A 24,601-nucleotide genomic window follows, 5' to 3' on the forward strand; every position below is an offset into this window, starting at 1 on the left:
TAAACTGGGTCTTAACGAAATAAGAGCTGATAAACCCGTGGGCAGTTCCTAGTTATTTATATAGGCGATTAAAAATCTGTTCTCAAGTATGAAAGGAAAGTGGCTAATCATTCCATCGACCTATGTATTTCGAGAAACCCTCGTGGAAAGAAAGCAATTTTCTTACTTAATAGAAAAATAAAGGGTATAAGAAAAGTTATCCCGGAACGTATGAAAACATTAAGCTTTGATTTATTATGTGAAAAACTTCCAAAAACAGTACGCCAAAAGGTTTTTCAATGTACCGCAACCTCATACGTATTGTATTCATAGAAAATAATTATAAAATATATTAATTTTTTATATATTTTTTTTATCCATATATTCGGGAACAAACAATAAAACTGATACACATTTAATTAATTACGTATTTCAACGTGGCCTTGATGGAGAATAATTCATTGTTTTTAAATAAACATTCGATAAAACAAATAGTTCAGTTCAGTTAAACACACGGAAAATGTTTATTGTTAATGAATGAAAAATAATTTTTGGATATATATCTGATTATTTTTACTTATAATCTGAATGGAATCAAGATAAGAGTAAATAGGCTTTTACTGTGACTGCATCTACCATCTACCACCTAGGATTTCATTTATTTATGTGGGTTATATTTAAATGAGTAAATAATAAAACATCATATTATTATAAAATAAAAATATGCATAAAATTTTTGCTTCGATAAATTTATATCATGTAACCTTCATGACCGTGTTAAATAGTTTTTTTTTTAAATTGTCAAATCGTAGTAAAGCCTTCACAGGTTTTACATGAGTAATGGAGGGAATGATAAATCTTATTGGACGCAGTAGCGACATCGACGAATATTGATGAGATGCCAGTACAGACAACAAAAAAACTTTAATACTACTAATATTATAAATAAAGGAGTTTATTAGGATTTATAAATATATGTGCCTGTGGATAAGTACATATGAGTGGAAGTGTATGAGTGTATGAATGTATGAATGTCATACACTCATGTGTATGGGCGTATTGGTGTATTAATGTATGAGTGTGTGAGTGTGTGACTATATGAATTTTTGAGTGTATGATTGTATAAGTATATGAGCATAAATAGTATTTATGAAAGATCTAAAGATTTCTTTATTTAGACCTTACCACCTAATCCGTCTGTATAGATTATATGAAAATGAATTTCCAAGCATTAAATTCACTCACTCATAGTTAGATTACATCAAATTTGTAAGCCACATTCATCAGCTACGTTCACTGTAATTCTCAAAGAAACTTTAATATTTATTGTTTGTTACATATTTTTCTGCGGACTGTACCAATACAATAAGGATTTAGGTAGACTTTTCCGCTCACGAGACACTGATTAGTGCGGCAACCTGATATCCCGTTTCCTGAATCCCGCGGCATGTGGGAAAATAATTGGGCGTAGTTATATCATGTATTATATTACATGAGAAAAATTCTATATCCCGGGATCGAGGATATGTAGCAGAGAAAGGGATTTATTTTTCCGGGATTTGTTATACTTCACAATACAATATTCTAGACCTAAACATACATGTTTATGTTTGCGTGTGTTTGTTTCTATGTATGCGTCTTTCAGAATAAAATAGACCTAATAATATCAGAAATTTATAAAATAATTTCCTAATCATAAAGCGATGAATTAACACATTTTTTTTAATAAATTGAGGTATAATGTTTAAATAACGTCCCCATGAGTTTTTCATCGTATAACAAGAGTTAAGCATTTTTTCTTATGTTCAGTGCTCTCGAACGTTCGCCGACTCCGGCTAAGTATTACTTAATAAGTTTTCTTTGTTCAGTAGCCCTTCTCGAGTTGCACTTTACACGTTCCACTAAGAATTACTCAATAATCTGACTCTCAGTTTATAAAATATGTACAAAATAATTTACATCTTATTATTTGAAATACAAATTTAATTAGTGCCGTCCAGAAGGAAGGTTTGAGTGATTTTTTTTATCATAACATAACACTATCGGATTTTAACTGTTATGCAAAATTATAAGGATTACGATGATAAAGTAGCTAACAAAATATATGCCGTAATAGACATCTATAAAAACACATTTTTTTTAACCTGAACCACCTTTGATAATAAAAAAATCTCTATCATACGATCGTTTGCAAAACATGTAAAGTGGATTTAAAAATTCAAACAGTATGAATATCCTAAACAGTAGTACTATAGTGTAAGAGCTTTTACTTACATAAAAATGTTAAAATCTCACCATGATTTGTTACCAAACAATAATATTTTTCGTGTAAAAGATTAAAGCGTAAGTTTCCCAGTAAGGTGCTTAAAGAAGAAACTACGTGTGTACAAAATTCAGTGTAAGCGAAAAGACAGTTTTCTATTCTCCGTAGTAATATGAGCGAAATTACTTGGTTGAGTATACGATGTTAAATGCTGGATAAGGTTTTTCTTGAATCAGATCAAAATCTACCGAGAATTCCTCACACGTTATTACAATAGTTTTTTACAATATACAGAATTTATTTTCTGTTCTATGTTTAGTAAATATTGTTTATATAAATAACTTCATGAAGAATATGTCTCGAATAACAAAGCTCCACTTTTTGTGACTGGATAAATTACATGTATTCAAACCGTGAAGGAAAATTTGTGAATTATATACGGCTTTTCGTCTGGTGCTACTTGCATACCTACATAAACATCTGAGTGACCTTCTTTCTCAATCCTGGAGAACTCTAAAGAAACTGAAGTTGCATGCAGAGCCCATTTCTATTTATTTCATATATACAGCGCCAATACTTCCAGGAAGCCCTTTCTAGACAGACTTAGGTTTTTGGCCTGATGTAACCTCTCACTAAGTCCTCGAATGAACTGATCCATGAAAACTCATTAAAATCGAGCTAACAGTCCCTTTGAAGGAGTTGGCCATGCCGCCAGAGGCCTTTTACTTGCTGAAGACTCCCCTTTTAGATTTTTTCTGCTTTTTTCACTATGAATTCTGAGAATAGGGCTCGAAGATTCTCCAATTCAAACGTTCCATTCCTTTCCAGCTTACAGGTCTGGCCAATTATATTCTATAGCTTTATTCGATTGTGCCTTCGACATATGTAACTTAAAAAAGTATTTGAACTGCCATCTTCAATGAATTGAGTGCACTCAACAGCTTCTACGTCTACTTTGTCCTGGCAATGGATTGTTGCATTCTAAGCTGGTGAACTCTCAACCTCCTACCTTCATATTCAGCGAAAAGCAAAGGTTTCATCAGTGTTACCAAGAGCCCGGTATAGAGGAGTCTAGAAGGTCAAATTGCTGCTATTGGTCTAACGGGTTGAAATAACATATCCTTTGCTTTCAGACATTTAGTCGTGTTCACGAAGGCTGCTGGTTTTATGGCTCCCCTCCCCCTTCTCCCGAGTATGTGCACAAGGCAAAATGAAAATAAAAAGCTCACCTCCCACTCCTTTTACAGAATGCTGTTCTTTGTTTAGACTTGCAGTGTAGCACCTTCTGGTAAAATCCTGGTCATTTGAGCAAGCAGGCCACCCTTCTACGATTACGTGACAACCTCGAGGAATATCACAATATTCCTACATTAATGAGGTGGTCTCTTAGTCTATTAACTTGATTACTCCTAACTATGTAATTAGCGATTTACGCAGTGATTCAGATCAAATTCGGTTAATTTATAGATGTATGGAGAACAATGTCCTTTGTCTCTAACGTTACGCACTGTGTGTAATTAATTCTGATGGCATTAGATTAAGTTAATAAGTAAATTAGCTACTTTAAGATAAGTACAGCTATTTACGTTATTATACAGTTACAACAGAGTTACTAATTATAATCAAATGTTTATAAGTTATGTAACTAGGAACAGGAGCTGGTAAGATTTAATTTAATTGTAGTGTTATTAAGATATCAACTTAATTAATACCTCGTGTTTAGATTCACATTTCATCATTATTAAAACAGTGTTTCGTTTAAACAAAAATAATAATAACACATGTCATTCCAGAATATATAGTATTAGCTAAAAGCGGAACTGTAATAAAAAACATGCTAATACGTAGAAACAACCAACAGTTACTTCTCAATTTGTATAGAATAATTTAATATTATATACATCAGCGCTGACAGCATTAATAACAATAACTTGAGGCTGTCATCAATTATAAAAAAAACTTATTGGTTTTTATAATTATTGTTAAAAGTAAAACGAAATTAAAGACTGTTTGAAAGGAGAATAGAACTATGTTTGAATTCTGGTATAAATAGGAAGTCTGGACGCACGACGGCAGAGTTGAGAGAGCGCGGACCATTGAGGAATGTGACTATGAAGAGTCTTCGGATATACAAGAACATTCAGAGGTTTCGTTTTAAAATACCATTGAACGCATTGAAAGAAGTGACATTAGTGACGACAGCAACGCTGGCAAAAAGCTCCTTAAAAACAACGAATTTGTAATAAACCTGATAAAAAGAACTATTAATAATTGAATTTTGTAAAACAATAAAGTATTTATTACCTGTTGGGTACCGCATTGAGTTGTTGAAATCGATTTTAAAAGGATTACGAGTATTGTACGAAATATTAGTTTTAATTCTAACAATACATTCTACCGCTACCATTGTTTTCTAATTGTTAAAGTATTTTACCGAATTTAATGTGAATATTATAAATAAGTAATATTGAATACATTGGTAATAAAGAGTTTTCGAATTCTTTTCAATACTATATGCTTTTGGTACACCAGATATACATATGTAAATAAAAATATATTTTTTTTCACGTGTCATAGACAAACACCAAATATTGTTATCTGTGGTTTATTTTAAATTGTATACCGTATAACGAAACTGTTGCCAAGAAGGGAACTTGTTAAATAGATCGTATTTATTTTAATTGTGATGTTGGAATCGACATTGAAAATTAATAGATTTAAATGTCGTTTCTTTTCTTACAGTTTAGTGTTGTAAACTTTTTATTTGGTCATCCAAATCACAATATATATATATATATATATATCATCGGTAATACAAATAAACACTTTGGAATATAAAAACATAACAGGTAAAAATCTTTATATCGTGTCAAAAGAAAAAAACGCGTATTTTTTTGTAAAAAAATAATAAAAATCTAGAGAAATCTAGGTTGACATTAAGGACTTCGTAAAATAAAAAGGATGATTTTTTAAATAAAGTTTCCTTATGTTTTAATTCAAAAACGTAATAAAAAAAAATTGTCATCTATATAAAAGGAATAATCTATATATAACCTGCATCTTTTGAAATAATGTTCATGGGAAGTAATCTTACCAGTTGATTTTTTTTTCTAATTCTTTCTGGTATTCATTTTGATATTAAAAATAATAACACGAATTCATCTTTTATATTTAAAATGCATTCACACCAATAGTAGGGGACAAAACTGCGCTATATAACTGAAATAATGAAAATTAGCTTTGAATTTCGTTTCGCTATCGGCAAAGGAATATTTCATATCCAATTTTATATAATATTTGTTCTCACTAAATTGAACAACACTATATTACTAACTAGCGCTTTAGATATTTGAAATTCAGCCATTTTATTACTTGTATTTGATAACAAAAAATTTAAATATGGTAAATGATTATATGTTTAAAATCGTGGCATCATCTGTATTGTATTCGGATAATATTCCCTTAAGTATATAATGAGTCTAAAATATATGTACTTACTTGCTTGGCGATTCTTGATACAAAAATATTTCTGAATAGATAAATTTTAGCAAGAGTTCGTTAACAATATATTGATGTCGTTAATTCACCTAATTGTAAGCGGAACAAATAAAATAACGTTCAAGTGACGAAACTTTTTTAAAAATAAAATATATTTTTCATTTAAAATACATAAGCACGATAGATTAGTTGTACAAGAAATTGGAACGCGGTATTCGCGGGTAGCGGGTTCAAATTCTTCCCCTGTCAATCAATTTACCGTTGTGCATTTTCTAATTTAACTTCAATCTCAACATTAATTGACCGCTTAAATGTTTTTTATTTACTTATACGAGAAATTAAAAATAATCTAGTACAGAAAATTATGGTAAAAAGGGTCCGGTGAATTGAAAATGAAGTTTTAGTAAAAATACAATAATAAGAACTATAAGAAGAAAAATATCAAAGGTTGTGATTCGAACTGACTTATACCCTTACCTTAGCTCTAGTAAATTATTTCCCATTCCAGACTTACTGCTTTTGAAATCTGTTACTCAATTCAGATATAAATATCAGTAAGTTATAAGATATTTAATATTTATAATATTAACAGTTAATTAAGGGTTAATGGTTTTAGCATCTGAAATATTTATATTTTTAAACGTACATCATATTATTAACATGGATTTGTTAATGGAGACTGGATACACACCGAATTTAGTGTCACGAAGCTTACTTGAAGCTAGAAATGTTAGGCTCTTCCCAATCATGCTAGTGTATTTGTATAAGTATTTGTAAAATTTTATTTATTTGTAACGAACTTATAACATTGCACTGAATTATCCAAGTTATAACTAATTAAATTGTTCATATAAAATATCTTAACTTACACTATTAAAGTAGTTATAATGATATCAAACATGTAAGTGTCTCTAAGAATTATTATACCAAAAAACTTTCTTATATGAACCCTTGCTGTACAATGATATTTGGTAAAAAGCTTGGAAAAGTCAAAATGAAGCAGAAACTCATCCATAACCAACAAAAGCTGAATTTCGCTTGCACTAAAAATTTCTAAATATGTTTTTTGCTCACAGTACCCGGAATAAGGAACACACAAGCTCTCAATAAGCGTATTCCGCTGGAATCATAATACCTATGCTGGAAAGTGTGGCCCAAGTCAAAACATTTAAGCGGAATACATTTATAGTCTTAAATTTTTTTTTCTAGCAAAGAGTTTATATACTATAATTTTATATTAAAAACAAAACATGAAACGACGCGTTATTTTACCATACACGAATGATTTTATTGATATCTATATTTCTCTTCTATTTGGTTCTAATTAACTGCTGGCGTCCCACAATGTTTTATTTTGTTATTTAAAATTTTCTTCAAATTTTTTAAAGTAATCAAATTCCTAAAAAAGATCTAGTTACGGATCCGAAAGATACTAGACCGATAGCCTTAACAAACACCGTAGCTAAAATCTTTTTCTCGGTCCTACAAACGAGAATGACGCGGTTTATGCTTAACAACAGGTATTTTAGGCAAAATCAACAGAAGGGTTTTTTACCGGGGATTTCTGGATGCCTAGAACACAACACTTTGTTGTCGGAGAGCTTAAAAGATGCTAGAAAAAGCGAGAGGCAAATAAGAGTTTGTTGGATAGACTTAGAGAATGCATTCGGGTCGATACAACACGAGCTAATGTTATTCGCGCTAAAATGGTATAACTTTCCAACAGTAGTTAGTGATATGATCGCGTCATATTAATAACATTAGTAAGGTCAAAAAAGGTTGGATCTACCATAATTATCTAATATCACATTTGAATTTGCCTTTCGTCGTCTATGATTTTAATAAAACTCGTTTCGTCAAAGTTAGATGCAAGCGTCATAATTGTGTTGAAGTTGTGGCTTGGGCTCGCGCTATCGGATGATCGTCAGCGTTATTCAGTGATCGAAATAATTTTGGGATTAATCTAAAAAGGCCATCGGAGCTCTATAAACACCTAAGAGTTTCTAAGAGACATATCCTGGGGAAATCACATGATAACGTGTTACATCACTCCCAAAAGACAAAGATGCCCTAGAGCTAGAATCGAGACTTCAAAATTACAAACAGTTTATGATAAGGGCACAAAATAATAGAGTAGGGTTAGGATCATGTAGGAACCTTTATTCGGCAAGACGAGAATTCTAAATATGAGATCCATGCAATGAGCTTAGAAATGCAGAATGAGTGGATACACATAGGAGATTTTTGCATCCCATTAGCACAACAATGGCGCACTTTCATTCATGATTGGTCGCCAGCACTGCTAAAATTTTATCTCAATGCGTTCCAAGTGACTCTCCCAGATCAGAGTTATTTAGTAAGATGGGGCAAAGGTACCGAAAACAATTGGTACCTCTGCGGGGAGGCAGTTGGAACTGCTAAGAATTTGCTGGTGGGATATAGGGTACTCCTAGATAGCGGTCAATACTTGCGCCATCATGATAGGGTTTTAGAAATCATACGTGAAGTGGTTAGTCTTTCGGTAGCAAGAACCCAAAAACGGACGAAATGAACCTACTGGGGCTACCTTCGAGGCACATTCCAAGAACGAACTGATGTTAGTTCTTGACAGGCCCAAGTCTTTCAGTAGGTTGTAGAGAGATTTTTCTGTTATACCTCTCCCTCCTACATCTACCACGTACAAATTTACAACGAACCTATTCTTAGTGAGTTCGTTAGTGAGCTCGTAATACTTGTTGACCTTGATGGCATGGTCTTTGGTGATTTTGGTTTCCCAAGGAACCGTGAGCTCTATTCGTTCAAAAACTCGTTCAAAAAGCTATCTACTGTTACTGCTAATGAGTACGATCTATTTTATCTATCTTACGACCGAGAAATTTTAAGGAAAATTATATTATTCCAATATTACCAAACTTTCTGGCTTTGAAATTGAATCGAAAAAGATCGCAAGCTATTGGTCTTTTAGAGATTCCTCTTAAATCAAAAGCTTGGGTGAACAGGTTAAGTGTTGTTCTTCAAAAGGTATCATAGTATTAATGGCAAAAAAACATTGTACCTTGACTCAGCAAAACTTTTCGAATACTCTCTTCCTTTTAAAATCTTTTTTAATGCCCTATCCTGAATATAATTTATTACAAATTATATTTGCTACATCTAAGTTGAAAACTAAGAAGCTCCTTGAGAAATTAAATTCACTTTTATAAATCATCTCCAAAATATGGAAATAGAAGTGTTCCGGGTAACAGGTCATTTTTTTTCCATAGTAAGTGTAACTAAAAGAAATATCTGGAATAGGATATATTATTGTCTATACTTGAATTTTTTACTACATTAGTGTGACATAAAATATTCTTGTTATATCATTTGAATGATGAAAAAGACTATGATAAGACAAATTTAAGTCAATTAATTTGTTTTTATTGAAAAATAATCAAGATAAGGGGAAAAGGTTTAAGAAATAAAACATAGAGAATTCAATTAAAATCTATAAGTGATGGGCTTAGAAATATAGACCGCTAGCATTTTATTAATTAAGACAATATAATACAAATATCCGCTCGTCCACTGTAGCTTGACCCTCAGGTAAACCGGGTTATTTCAAGGGTTATATTAATCCACTCAATAGATGCGGTCAGGTCGTTTCTGACCACATTTATCTAAACTATATAAAAATGAGGTTTCTATTCAATAATATTTTTCATTTCCCGTTACCTTGGAAATGCTAAAACGTCGCATTGAGATAGAAATCTCGTTAAATCTTGTTTACTTGATTTGAAATGACAGTTTTTAATATATGCATGATGCGATAGATATTTTTATGTTCAGAATATTTTGGTGGCTGCATAAAAATACAATTTATAAAAAATCAGAGTGTCTATTTTTATTATGATCTTTTCCTAATAAATTAATATAGATTTTTTCATGATACATATACAAAATATTTCTATTTTGAAAATATTGATATATATAATATTCATAATAACTATTACGAACGGATAAAGTAGTGGACACGGCTGGTATTATTTTCTTTCAGGTACGAGATCAGAAAATATTTTTTGAGACGAAGTTTAAAATAATCTTATCTCAGGAGAACACTTTCCATATTTTTAACTAATGGATAGTAAAGACTGCATTAAGTCTCACTTAAAGACCTCAAGAAAATTATAATTTTGCTTTAAAGTTTGCTTTTTAAACTCCGACACAAAATGAGGACTGTTATAAATCTGACGTAGACTTTTGTGTATGTATGTGTGTGTGTGTTTGTTTGTGTGTTTGTCTATGGCATCTTAACTCTTAAACAAATGGGCAGGTTTCAATGCGTATTTTTCCGTTTGAAACAATTTTTGGTTAATATCGGTCAAGCAGAGTATGTACACCATGATGTAAGTCATTTCTAGCTCATGGTTTATCAATGAAGTGCCTCACGCGTGCCGATATAATCCTTGAATATCCATTAAAACGTAGGGTTATTTTAATTTAATATAAAGAGTTCAACATAGTAAATTTATCAACTTTCTTACGTGTCATCAAAAATTTTATTTATTTCGTAATAATTTAAAAGCAAACATTAACGAGATTAATTATGAAGTTGTTCGTTTAACGTCAAACCATCGTTTTTTTTTCTTTTTAAAACGCTATAACTGATATTGTTTTAACTGTAAAGCAATATCCTCTGCGGATATTTTCCTCGATTCAGTGATGGAATCTTTTTTTACGATAGGTTTAATATATTTTTTTATCTGTATCATACTTAATCGGGCTTTATATTAATTATAAGCGCGTTTGATAGCCCTTTTCACTTTGAAAAAAAAGTATGAAGTGTACTAATTCTTTCATAAATGAAAAGAGCTTGAAAAATTAACATGTAATTTTATTATTAATAAAACATTCTACAAATAATCTCATTTAAATATTTTTATATCTTTTAATCGGTAAAAAGACCTGTACATTTTATATTTTATATTGTATATGTAAAATAATTATGAGATATTAAATAATATTTGACTTCCATCATGCTAATATCGTTTGCGATAATTAATATAGAAGTAATTTTTTTGATTCATTTTAAATTACTTATATATATTAATTATATATATTTTTGAGTAATGATATACCGATTAGATTTAATAAGTAAAACAAAAAATGTTTAAAATATCGATAAATCTGCATCACTTCACTAGCTGGAAACACAAACATAACTTAAATGTATAAGACGGATGGGAGAGTTTTTAATAATTTCATCTTTAATTACATCGTTATAAGGGATCGCGTAAACAAATTATGACGTAACTCTAGATTTTATTTGTTAAACTTCAAGAAAAATTGTCATTGGTCAGTCAATTTATGTCGTATAAATATTCTTAATATAATTATTACAAGAAATTTGATCGAATAAACTGCTATCAAATCTATTTGAATGAATATAATTCGTAATACTTTCATTCCATTCAATCATTCATAGAGATATAAAAAAAATGTCGACAATATCTCATTCCTCAGTATTGTTTTATATCAAAACAATGTGTCCCTCACAGAAACCGCACGGCATTATTCAAGGAAACAAAGATACGAAGTTGTTTTAAACCAAAGTTGTGAGTCTACATCTTGCGAGTTGAGACTTTACTTGCACATACAAATTTCGGATTGAATAGTTAAGCCTTCAGTCAAGTTGTGTATTTCTTATACGGTGATATTATTCGCAAAAGGTTAACTTAGTTTCGAACAATAACTTTGTATATTTTAATCAAGTAAATGGTGTATAATTTAAAATATAACTAAAGAGTATTTAATCTATTAAATTCGGATCGACAATGCAATTTTTTCATAAGAGTTTAAGAAATACAACTCCTCTTAATTTCATTTTTGTAGTGCTAGCCTAACTCATAAAATATACCGGTTCGTACCGGTTTTTGGAACTTCGCCTGATTTATAAAAAAGAAATCTATAGAATAAGAATAGAACATCCCTATGAATGTTACATAGCGATTGTATTTTAAGGTTCATTTTAAGACAAGATTCAAAGTAAAGTTGTTTTCCGTTGCAATAGGAATCTACTTTTCCCGAAGGCACGTACATTATGTTTTCAATTCTCTACAAGGCTCTCTACACACTAAGTTAAGTTTAAAGAATAGTTCACACTATGAGACGAATAAAATTTACACAAATTATTTATAACCATATATAATTTAATGATAATTGATCTCAGTATTTCTTAACATAAATATAAAAGTGAAAATGAGGCATTAAAATTGTATTGCAGTTTGCATATTATTACCAAAACAGCCATTGTTTCATTTGAAATTAAAATGAATGAATGAATAAATAAAATGAATGTAAAATAACATGAAAATAAAAGGTAAAATTTTCAAATAAATTTTAAAATTATCAAACCATTTCAAAGACAGCCATCGTGTATACATATCGTAAGAGAGCATCGAATCTTACATCGAATTTGTAAAGAAAATTCTTCAAAATAAAATGGGACAGTGTGAATTTTTATTTATGCAATTTGTGAGAAATAAGATCAAAAAGTTATATTAAAAATAATGATTTCAGATTATTTCATTGTTATGGCGTTATCAAAACGAAATAAACTAATAAAAACTTTATTTTTCTTATCAATTTTACAAGTTATATCAAAATTATATGTTTATTTTTTTATTGTCACTCGTTATAAAACAAACAATTTTTTTTTATAAACAACCTTTTTATATTTGTTTCGAGATTTGTCTTGACACTAAGAAATAGTCGCTGTACATTATTGGTTATGAGAAATAAATTAGACTTAATTAAAAATTGCAATAAATACACTTGAGGATACGTAGAAAAAAGAAAAAAGGTTTTATATATAACAATATTACATACGTACTTTATAGACATATATATATATAACACATGACCACAGTAGAATCTATTAAGTAATAGCTTGTTGTTAGGGAAACGTTGTTAAGTGAACTATCGAAAGCTTTCAGAACGCTAATGATGAGCTAGGGCTGCCACTGATTTATTGGCGGCGAAATAAAATGCCGATGAAATTAATGACTGTATCGAGAAAAAAGACGCCCTACATTTCACCTTCCCAATGAGATAGATGACCTTTAGGTATCAATTAATACTGCCTAGTACTATAGTTAATTAAAAATTAATTTCCTGTCATATATAAAGTGTATGATAGCTTTTCGTTGATGCATTTATTGTTTTAAAGGATATATTAATGTAGCCATTTTTTATAGTTCTTAAGTTACAAAGAACAGTAAAAGACAATGACAATAGAAACTTTAGATTATTGGTTGTAATTCAAATCTCCTTTAGCTTAATTATTATTTAAACGTTAGTTATTTTGAAAATCATAACCGCATCTTTTTACAGCCCCGTTTCCAGTTAGCTTAGTTTACGTAGCGACAGTTTGGGAAACACTCAGATGGGTAGCTCTAACCGCCTTGTTATAAAACTCTGACATGAGATTCCGTATGCACCCTAACACAAAGTAATAAAAACTAATTTTCAACGACTACAAATGATTTGAAAATTCTATCGAAAACTGGTAACTACAATAATTTTGTTCAAAATTTCAATGTTTAGAACGTTCAAGTGCTGTGTTCAATCATCGTTAAAGATAATATATTGTTCGTTTATTAAAGCACCTTCTGGCAATCTTATTCGTGATTGGCTGAGAGACGTCAAACTGGCTGAATCCAGTAGCCATACTCTAAAGAGTATCTAGTTGTGAGACAAAAAAAATATACATATGCCAGTAAATGATGGAAGAAAGTCAAGTGGATAACGTGCAACCGTAATCTTGATAACTGGAAACGAATAAAACGTTACATTAAAATTAAAATCACGAAAAGAACTCGCTTTGATTAAAATTATATGTAATTAATAATGGAATAGATATTTCTTCAAACAAATACATTATTCTGTTTATAGAGGAGTAAATAAATCAACTCAGTAATCACACATGTTTGAGACATCTCAATCTATCTGGAAACGTGACTGGAGACCGCCGCAGCATCAGATAACAACCACCAAACTAAGGAGATGATCACAAAGCTTCTTTAGAGATAATACTCAAAGCACATTATTATATAAAGCCTTATCTTTATTATACCGACGATATATATATTATATTACGAGCGTATATCTACATGTAAAATTAATGCAACATTGTTTAATATGGTTTTTGATATTAGCAGTAATTTTATGTTATACAAGTCAACGAATAACAAATAATTGATTAAATGAATACGCAAAATAATACGGTTAAACACGAAATAATCATATAATACTTTATAAATAATATACATGTGTTGAAAAGATCCTTGGCGTCTTCACGTGTTAATACATTTCATATCTAGAAAGAAGAATTATTATCTCTTTAGAATTTCAAAATTCGTAAGGATGTTTTTGCATATAATAAATCATTGTTTGTAAACTGAAAACCGACAAACATAACTGGCAGTTTCGAATATATGACGAAAAATAATAAATCATCCATAGTTGAGTGCATCGAGCAAATGTTTGATTAATTTAATCGGATTAATGAAGGGGAGTTATCAACATGGAAATTCTATACGTCATTGTTATGACTGTTTTGATGGGCAATGAAGGTATGATGATGTATTATTTTTGTAATTAAGTGTCCAACTTAAAGATGGCAGACCCGTAACCAGCTCAATAAGGGCTCAGCCAACCTAGTACTATATTGTCACAGAAAAATTTATGGCTGTAGCGTTATCATATTTCTTACTTCTTAGATCCTTCTTACATAATATTCTTCTTAGTGCTGGATATTGCCGTTGTCATATTTTTTTCTGTACATCATGAGTCTCGTACAAATAACTAATTGTAGGCACACAGAGAGTAGCAATTTCCCATTACTAACGTAAAAAGCATGTTGCTGGTTATCTGTACCGAAATAGTTCCCCGCCTAACCGCGAATCAGATCAAGGTCTATTTTGGCTTTACACTGCCACAAATTAATGTATCGCAGAACCTAAGCCATCACTTAGGTTCATTTACACTTTGACGGAAAGATTACTGTTGTTCTAACACTCTTGTTTTCCAGTTCTAAAATATAAAGACTAAATTATTGCTGGAAATTTCCGTTCTTAAAACAAATATCCTACTATGCTAATATAACTCTAGACCACTCATCATAACGAAGACATTAATTCTTTTATGGGGCATTTTCTGCTGACCACTCGTTCGCTCTCCTTGACGTGCTTATGGCGGACTCTCTTTTAGCATTTCAAAAGACAGCTTTTTATGTCTTTGTAGAAAGTGGCTAATATTAACAGTCCCCAAAAAGAATAACAGCTTAGATCTGACAAGGACGCCTTTTAGTTTTCTGGAAAATGGTCTTATAAGTGACTGTCGTCTTAGATAAACTGTGAGAGTATTTTAATATGCCTCACTTATTCAGGTCACTCGAAATATAAAATAACTTACTTATTATTTCTTATATTATAGTTAATTTACTGATTGAGACGGATGAATTAAAAAAAGTGTTTAACTATTATAACCCCCATATTAGTCTAGGCTAACTCCATGAAGTTATAGGACATGTCGGCCTATGTTCCTCATTCAATAATTCACGTTAATTATTTCAACGTTATAGTTAACTTACTTAGATTTATGAATGGAAGACTATTAACTCTCTGTATGTAGCGTTATAATGCTACCTTAGACTAAGTATACTGGTCGTAAGTGTTATCGTCCTTATTGTAAAACCAGAAAATATATTCATAAGGGCAATTTAGAGATTTTATAAATCCTCGTCTAACTGTAAATGGCTGAAAAATCTTATTATTCACTTCTTCCGTTCTTAGAACTTCATAATGAATTTTTAACATTTATATGGAGGCCAAACTAAATATTATAAATGACTAAATCATTGGATAACTATGAGAATGTTTTATTCTTTCAGCATATGAACAAAAGTCAACAACCCCAAGGAGTACACAAGTCAACCAGTGTGGCTTAGATAAATCACCGATTAAAGTTGTTTATGAGGGAGAGGCGAAAATAGAAACGTACCCATGGTTGGGAACACTCTTCTATACTTCTAGTGAGTGACTTTTGATAATAAAATTAAATACAATTTTTGATAAGCGAGTAAATGTAGATAATAGAACGTTTTATATGAAAGAAATCAGTCGTCTTAGAACAGAGTGGCATCAAACCACCAGTTTATCAAATGTTAAACTGTATCAGGTACAAATAAGGAAAAAACAAAACGCTCTTTTAGTGTCCACTATCAGCCGTTGATACTTTTTTCCATCTTAATTATAACATTATTTATTTTTGTTTATTTAGTTTGTTTTAATTTTAAGTTTTTTATTTAGGTAAATCGTTGATAACAATTTATTATAAACACTAATAACTGAGTTGTGTCTAAACGCTTGTCTAGGAGAAAAGAAATATTCAACATCTGTGATTCTAGTGGCTCAACAGATTGTGATCGGTTCAGCTATGGATATTGATCGATTACCGAAAAACGATTTCAGGTAAGGATATTTCCAGCGCACGACCTACACAGTCTAACGAAATAGTAATAGTCCATCGAAAGAAGATAAATATTGTAAATTTATCTGTCCATATAAACATTTATATATATCCTCATCATTTAATTATAGTGATACCCGAAACAGTTGAAAATCATCGGCGTCAACCGCAAAACTGTGCGTTCATTGACATTTCTCACCAACACGACAAACCCATTATGACTTAAAATATTCAATGATTTATTTACCATCAAAACAATTCTCTTATATTGTCACTTATCTCGAATTTTACAAATCAAGGCAAGTTTACTTGGAAGAAGCAATCACTATCACCTACGTTGAATGTGTGAGTACAGGAACTTGTATGTGGTGTGAGTTCAGAGGACGGCCGCGAGCACTTCAAAGTTACCGAACCTCTAATTGAAATTTAATATTTATGTGAAACAAACTTGAAAAGTTATTTTCATGTTTGACTTGTTAAGTATGATGTGACTAGCATCGTATAAATGAAAATTATTATATCAATTGACTTTATTGACAATCATATTGACTTTATTAAGTTTATTTCTCTAATCAAATACAAAAGTACTAATAGACATCCTCTTGCTATAATGTTTTCTTTGTATAAACATAATTTTTTTTTGTTTGAAATCATATGACCTTTTTTCGAAAAACATAACACTAATAAACCGCCCCTTATTATTCAATATTTCAAAAATTACCTTTTGAAATGGATAGTCCATTTTAAAGTGGACAAAAGTTAAAGCTATCAAGGCCACGGTACTGCCTTTCCATTATTGAATTCTGTTCTTAAAACTTTATAAACCTCTTAATACGAATTTTTATAGTGAACTCAAACATCAACAGTTACAATATTTTTTATTCACATATGACATAAGGCAGTAAAATTACTGATCATTTATTTATAAAAAAATGAAGTGTCTATCTTAATTATAATTAATGAAGATAATCCTAACTTCAAAATTCATTTATCAAAAACAGTTTTAAATGAACCAGCCAGTCAGCCATTTATGAATTAAATTTTACAAAAAGTCACAGCCTATGTTTCGCATTTTTCTTACGCTTACTCCATGTTAGCATCGTCATACTGCACACGGAGCGTTAACAGTTTTTTTGTTTTCATAAAATATCGCACATATAGTATTAATGTAAGTTATTGAATGACAAACGTGAAACGCTTCGTATATAGTGTGCTGTTGCTAACTGATGCTAAGAATATTTATAGGATACAACAAGGGATATACAATAGGATTGTAAATATTATCCCTTATGAATTCAGATCCCGCGCGAGAGTAGTATTAGGACACAATTGTACAAGACCTGGTATAAGAATAAAGGATTACAGTTACCATCCGCACTTCAACAAGGCTTCATACAGCTCTTTAGCTCTGATACAGCTGGAAACGAATTTTAGATCAAATGGTAATTGTTTTAATAACCTAGCAAAAGTTTCATATACTGATAACTTGCCTTCTCTATAATAGAATGTTCAGTATTTGTAAGTATACTGAAAACGATTACTTATATTATGTTTTTGTGCAATAGTTAAACTATATATATATATATATATATATATATATATACATATATACAGTAAATTAAAAAAAAATGCTTGTTTACAAAGATTCATTCCAACAGCATTTATTTATTATCTTTTATGAATCGCAAATATTATCTGTACATAAATATCACTATATCAATAAACAAATATACTCAGTAATTAATGCAAACGTCCGAATACAAATGAATTTATAGTACAATACATTATTGGGTATTAATTGCAGATTTACATCCTGTTTGCGCTCCGCCAAAATACTTGGAAAAACCGCGTTTTTATACGCTTGTTTTATGTGATGGTAATTTATGATTGTGTATATATTGTATATACATAAATAAAAATATTAAAAAAATCCTGTTCCTGAACATCGATAAACTGTAAAAATATATACGTTTCGCATTTTTTATCACAAAAAATATAAATATAAGTATATTTTAACTCAATTTCTAAATTTCCAGTTTATTATTCAATGATTTTCATTTTAATAACATGCACTTTTTATATTTTTACGCACAGACTGCAAGAATTCAAAGGTTAAAATATATGAAATGACTTACGTCAATTCGAACCAGTGTAAAGAATACTATAGAAAGGCAGAGGTAAAGAGTATTACAAATTCTTTTTCAATATTTAACCAACTGCAAACAAAGACATTCTATCATCGTTTAGGTACGGGTCATTATAAGCGGAAAAGGAAAGCCGAAGAAACATTACATGAGTATGCCTACAAGATGTTGCAGATTGCCGAACCAGGAAAGATGGAGATGCAGACGGTGATACAATACATCATAGAAGTTATCCCCTATGATGCAGTAAACAAAGCAATGTTGTAAGGAGCAAAATATTTTCAACAACTGAAAGAAAGATTTCACCAATATGAAAAAATGAAGCAAGAAATGTCGAAAGGTAAAGCACGACAACCAGAGAGGAAAGCGGATAAGACGGGTTGAGAACAAATCAAAGGTTGGTGCATCCGGAAGTGCAGTTACCACCACGGGGAAGAAAAAATGTTTCAACTGCGGTGCAGAGGATCATGTGAGTGCAGCGTGCCCTTCGAAAGAGAAAGGAAAAAATGTTTTAAGTGTGGTGAGTTCGGACACGTAGCCGCGGGGTGTTTGTCAAAACCGAAAGACGTGTATTTAGTGTCGCGACTTAGAAAAGAAAAGTATCAGAAAGAAGTGACAGTTAGAGGTTATATGATACAAGCGGTAGTTGATACTGGCAATGATGTAACGTTAATGAGTAAAAGCCAGCATGAAAAGCTGGGGTCACCACTATTAGTAAATAAGCAGGTATGGTTTGAGGGCTTAGGCTCTGAAGTAAATGAAATGCTAAGGTCATTTACCGCCAGCATGACGGCGGGATACGATGAATTTACTGTAGAATTTCATGTCGTACCTAACATAATACTTAAATGTTCAATTATCCTTAGAACACACTTTTTAGATCGTGTTGAACTTCGAGTCCGACGGAGTGAAATAAACTTCTGAAACTTGACGATAATTACAATACCGACGTTAGGCAGCCGTACATATTTACAATTAACGCTATTGAAGAAGCTAAAGAAATCGATTGATCACACATAAAAGAAGAAAGCTATAGAGAGGAAATCAGAACAATGATTAACAATTACAAGCCGGAAGCAACGTGCGACGTTGACATACGAGCTAAAATAATTTTAAAATCGGATAAATCTGTAACATGACCCCCACGTTGAGTGGCGCCTTCAGAGCGAAAAGAAGTAAATGACATTATGAATCTATGTTTGGAGGAAGGGGTTCTCCGGCCGTCTAATTCCGAATACGCGAGTCCGATTGTCTAAGTTAGGAAAAAAGATGGCACCATTCGTGTATGCGTAGATTATCGTAAATTAAAGCAATTGATCCTAAGACCTCTGTCTCTTCTGCCGTTGATCGAAGTTCAGATGCGTTAGCCGAGGATGTACATTTTACTGTGCTTGATTTAAGAAACGGATTTTTGCATGTGCAAGTCGATACCGAGAGTAGAAAATATACAGCTTTTGTAACGCCGGATGGTCAGTTTGAGTTCCTAAAATTGCCGTTCGGATTGTACATTTCTCCTGCAGTATTTCAGAGGTACATTAATGCAGTTTTTAAGAACCTAGTCCAGATTTTAGTTGTTTATATGGATGATTTAATTATAATCGCTAAAACCTTTAAAGAAGCGCTTGAAAAACTTAGATTAGTCATCAAAGTTGCTGCTCAGCACGGGCTGATAATTAAGTGAGAGAAATGCCAATTTTTAAAAAATACTGTCGAGTTTTTGTGACATATTATATCTAGAGGTACAGTGAAGCCATCCAGCCAGCCAATTTTCCAATACCGAAGAATGTTGAGGGTATACAAAGTTTCCTGAGATTAACAGGTTACTTCCGAAAATTTATTTCCAGGTGCTTTCTCATAGCCCGACCCTTGACTGACCTGAGGAAAAAGGACTGCAAATTTCTAATGGGTGCGAAAGATATAAAAGCTTTCGAACAATTAAAGGCTGCTTTAATGGATGGACCTGTTTTAAAAATATATAGAGTACGAGCAGAGACTGAACTACACACCGACGTCAACTAACGCTTGTATCATATAACCTCTAACTGTCACTTCTTTCTGATACTTTTCTTTTCTTTTCTAAGTCGCGACACTAAATACACGTCTTTCGGTTTTGATGAACACCCCGCGGCTACGTGTCCGAACTCACCACACTTAAAACATTTTTTTCCTTTCTCTTTCGAAGGGCACGCTGCACTCACATGATCCTCTGCACCGCAGTTGAAACATTTTTTCTTCCCCGTGGTGGTAACTGCACTTCCGGATGCACCAAACTTTGATTTGTTCTCAACCCGTCTTATCCGCTTTCTTCTCTGGTTGTCGTGCTTTACCTTTCGACATTTCTTGCTTCATTTCTCATATTGGTGAAATCTTTCTTACAGCTGTCGCAAATCTTTTACTCCGTACAACATTGCTTTGTTCACTGCATCATCGGAGATAACTTCTATGATGTATTAAATCACCATCTGCATCTCCATCTTTCCTGATTCGGCAATCTGCAACATCTTGTAGGCAACTCATGTAAAGTTTCTTCGCCTTTCTTTTTCCGCTTACTCAGATCTCGATGAATTTGCAAGCTATCAACGGTTTCTTCAAATTCATCTTTCAATGCTCTCTTCAACTTTCTCCAAGTTTTTGCACATCTCTCATTACTCTCAAATAATTTTGCCGAACGCTCCGCCAGCCTCTTCGCATAAGTAATTTTCTGTACTTCATTCCATCCATACAACGAGGTCATCTCTTCAAAATCATCCAACCATCGCTGGATATTACAGGATCCTGAACACGTTTCTCATAGTGTCTCTCACCTGCATTTCCGAGTCCTTAGCATTGGCAGCGTCTACTTCTTCATCTTCCTCTTCTTCGTCGTCTTCGGGTTCTACTTCTTCCTCGATGACGGCACGGTCTCGCTCCAGCAATAGCGCTGCTCTTAGCCTCGCTAATGGGTCTGGCTTACTTCCTGTCAACCGGAGGTTACATTGTCTGAGCTCCGGAACTCTCAACTGCGGAAACTGGTCATCTTCCAACTCTGCCACAGCTATAGCTCTTGCAACCTAGTCAATTACGTCGTCCATGACTTACTAACTTTGCGAACTGCACTCAACGCACCGTATTAACACGTCTTCACAAACACTTATATTGTCTTTGCTCTCTGTGATCCCGGATGCGCCCTATAACGGGCCGTATAAGTACCTTATTTTTCTACCTGGGTCTCACCCCGCCCGTACTGACTTAACTATAAGAACAATACACATTCCATTCCCACGCAATCTTATCTTTTAACTATTTTACTTATTTTAACGATGAACAAAACATCATGCACATTTCAGCTCACATCTGTACACAGTATGCCCAAAATGAATAACTTAAATTGCTATTTTATATAGTGGAGATGTAGTTTATGTTTGAATATTTTAAAAACGTATGATAAAAGTCTTCAATTAATAATTTTATTTTATTATTAAGGTTCTTTATTTTGTTCACAGAAAATAAAAAATCAACATTATTGTAACTTCTATATACAGATTGCAATAAGATTAAATTAGATTACAATAGTTTTAAAACATTATATTTAAATATTTATAGCTGGATGTGAAAAAAATATGGCCAACGGATACGATTTGCGCTAAGGCACGGACTGGCAAAAAGTGTATTTGGCGAAATGGGGTGATGTTGCTCTTACGGCAGAAGAATAAATGGAGTTTGGTCTGTGTCATTTACCTCAACAATGTTATAATTGAATCAAAAGAGATCTTTTAGTTGGAATTTTTGTTAAATTCTTTAAAGCGTTGATTAAAAAAAACAACTACATATTACGATAAAGATCAACAATTAAAATTGCCATTTTTAATGTCTTTTTAGGAACCACATTCTTGCAAATTATATTTACATCAAGAAATCAATGGCTATATAGCGGTTGCTTCAATCAATTATAGTTTCATCTCTGTATTCTTCTTTGCGTTCAAATTATTTAAGAGATTTGCAATACGGATCTTTGTTTATTAGATAGGTATCGGCGTCCATGGGCCAGGTTGCGGTGCACCAGCTAGATTTCTGGACTACGCTCACCACAAAGGCTGGGTGAGAAACAACTTACTCAGAATTGGAAGACCTACTGTCACGAGGTATTCAAGGAACGAGATAATATTGAGGAGAAGTAAGAATAATTATAATTTTACTTTAAAAAAACATAATTTTTTGTTGGTAAATAACTCTTACTATAAATTGAATTTTTTTTTTACGTGTACGTCGAAGATATAAAAGATTATTTTTTTTATTTGCTTTTAAACTAATTTGGCAACTAAAAACAATAGATGTATATATCGAATTTAATACAAATTCGTTATTTAAGGAGAGAGAGACGCCAGCCTCGCTGACGTCACTAATGTCACTTCTTCCAGTACGTTCCATAATATTTTAAAATGAAACTTCAATTCTTCTAAATGTTCTTGAATTTCTCGAAGATTCTTCATAGTCACATTCCTCAATTGTCCGCACTCACTGAACTCTGCCGTCGTGCGTCCAGACGTCGTTTTTATACCAGAATTCAAACATAGTTCTATTCTCCTTTTAAACAGTCTTTGATTTCGTTTTACTTTTAACAATAATTACGAATACCAATAAGTTTTAATAATAATTGATGACATCCTCAAGTTATTTTTCATGTTGCATCCATAATTAATGCTGATAGCGCCGATATATATTTTTAACTTGTTTTATTATATTTAAGTAAAATTGTTCAATGAAAGTTTTGCAGCTAACTATTAAAAAGATTTAACGATTATGACAAATTTTAAATAATTAAAATCAACTCAGTACCATACATATTTGGACTTATATAAAAAATTTAAGAATAAAACATCTTTTTAGTTATGTTTGAATATTTTCCTTTGTCTTTACAATAAAGTCAATGTCAAAACACTAAGGAAAATAAAAAATCTGAATTTTTATTTAAATAAACTAAAGTAGAAGTAAAACTTAGTTTAAAATCCAAAATAAACTAACAAAAGACACAGACGAGATTAATTAGAATAAGATAAAACTTGAAAAACTTTTTCTTCGACTGCTAATGAAAATTCTGTCTTAATCAGTTATATTAAAACTCACAATAGAATGTGTCTAGTAATATTTCATTGATCTCGCTAGCTCTCTCGAACGTTCAAAGATTCGGACCTTGTGATCCTGAAGAAACGAAACAGGAACTTTTCACAGACCGCACAAGTGTCCAAAAATATCCTACAACAAAATACCAACGTGCCAGTTACAATGTAAGCAATGTTAAATATATTTATTAAAATATATTAGAACAATTTTCTGTTCATTACATAAAAACTATTAAACTTATAATCCCATCTCGTGAAGTTGTAAACTAATAGCAAGAAGCGCATTTCGTTACATTTTAAGCTCTTAAAGTAACGGAGAAAAATTGAAGATTTATACTGAACATATGATTATATGAATTCATACTGTTCGTTCCCGATTCCACGTTCGACATAGAATATAAGCTTTTATTTGATTAACTTTTTATATTATATTGACAACCGCTTCTGAAATCTTTTCAGTTCACAGTATACGCAAATCTAGAATACTCGTGCGTTGTATTTCGAGTGTTCCATTTTTACCAGCGGGACGTGATAAGAGATCTGCCGTATATTTATCTCAATCGATGGTGTAGAGCGTCGGAACCGATCTGCTACTCGTTCCAATTCCTACAGATTGACTTCTCAGTGGAGATATGGTTCAGGGAGTCTGTTACGTACCACGTGGCGGCGTACGGCAAAGAAGTTAGGTTGGTTGATATAAAGAAAGTCACAGCTAGGGTCAACCAAAGGAAGCCGTTGGTTGAAGTAGTTATGGTCGAAGATGCCACGGAGAAAGCTAATACCAATGAAACCTTGAAAACAACTTAAGACGAGGACTCCTTGGACAGAGATAAGAACAATGTGATTGAAAATAGCTAAAGCCAGTAAATAATGAGAAGAAATCATTTATTTCATTGCTTTAAATAATAAGATTTTCGTCATAATAAATTATAAACTTGTAAGTTTAAAAAATAAACGTGAAGAGTAAAAGCTATAATATTCTTTTTCGGATATTTATTTCTTTGGTGTAGAGCAATTTCAATAGTTATTGTTGCTAGAGATTTATTTATAATAACTCATGATTTTCTATACAAATTTTTTTCGCGATTTCATACACATTAAATTCGAATGAT

At 31.7% G+C, this 24,601-nt stretch overlaps 1 protein-coding gene across 1 annotated transcript; it reads left to right on the forward strand.

Moving 5' to 3' along the window:
- Positions 1–14,300: 14,300 nt before the first annotated feature.
- Positions 14,301–24,296, forward strand: LOC116773418 (uncharacterized). Its single transcript, XM_061528792.1, has 10 exons — positions 14,301–14,349; positions 15,669–15,809; positions 16,152–16,248; positions 17,546–17,688; positions 18,051–18,122; positions 18,341–18,423; positions 21,973–22,092; positions 22,393–22,543; positions 23,533–23,654; positions 23,949–24,296. The coding sequence occupies exons 1-10, from the start codon at positions 14,301–14,303 to the stop codon at positions 24,294–24,296; spliced, it is 1,326 nt and encodes a 441-aa protein (XP_061384776.1).
- The last annotated feature ends 305 nt before the right edge of the window (positions 24,297–24,601 follow it).

Source organism: Danaus plexippus, assembly GCF_018135715.1.
Source record: "Danaus plexippus chromosome 22 unlocalized genomic scaffold, MEX_DaPlex mxdp_33, whole genome shotgun sequence".
In the NCBI taxonomy this organism is placed as follows: Eukaryota; Metazoa; Arthropoda; class Insecta; order Lepidoptera; family Nymphalidae; genus Danaus; species Danaus plexippus.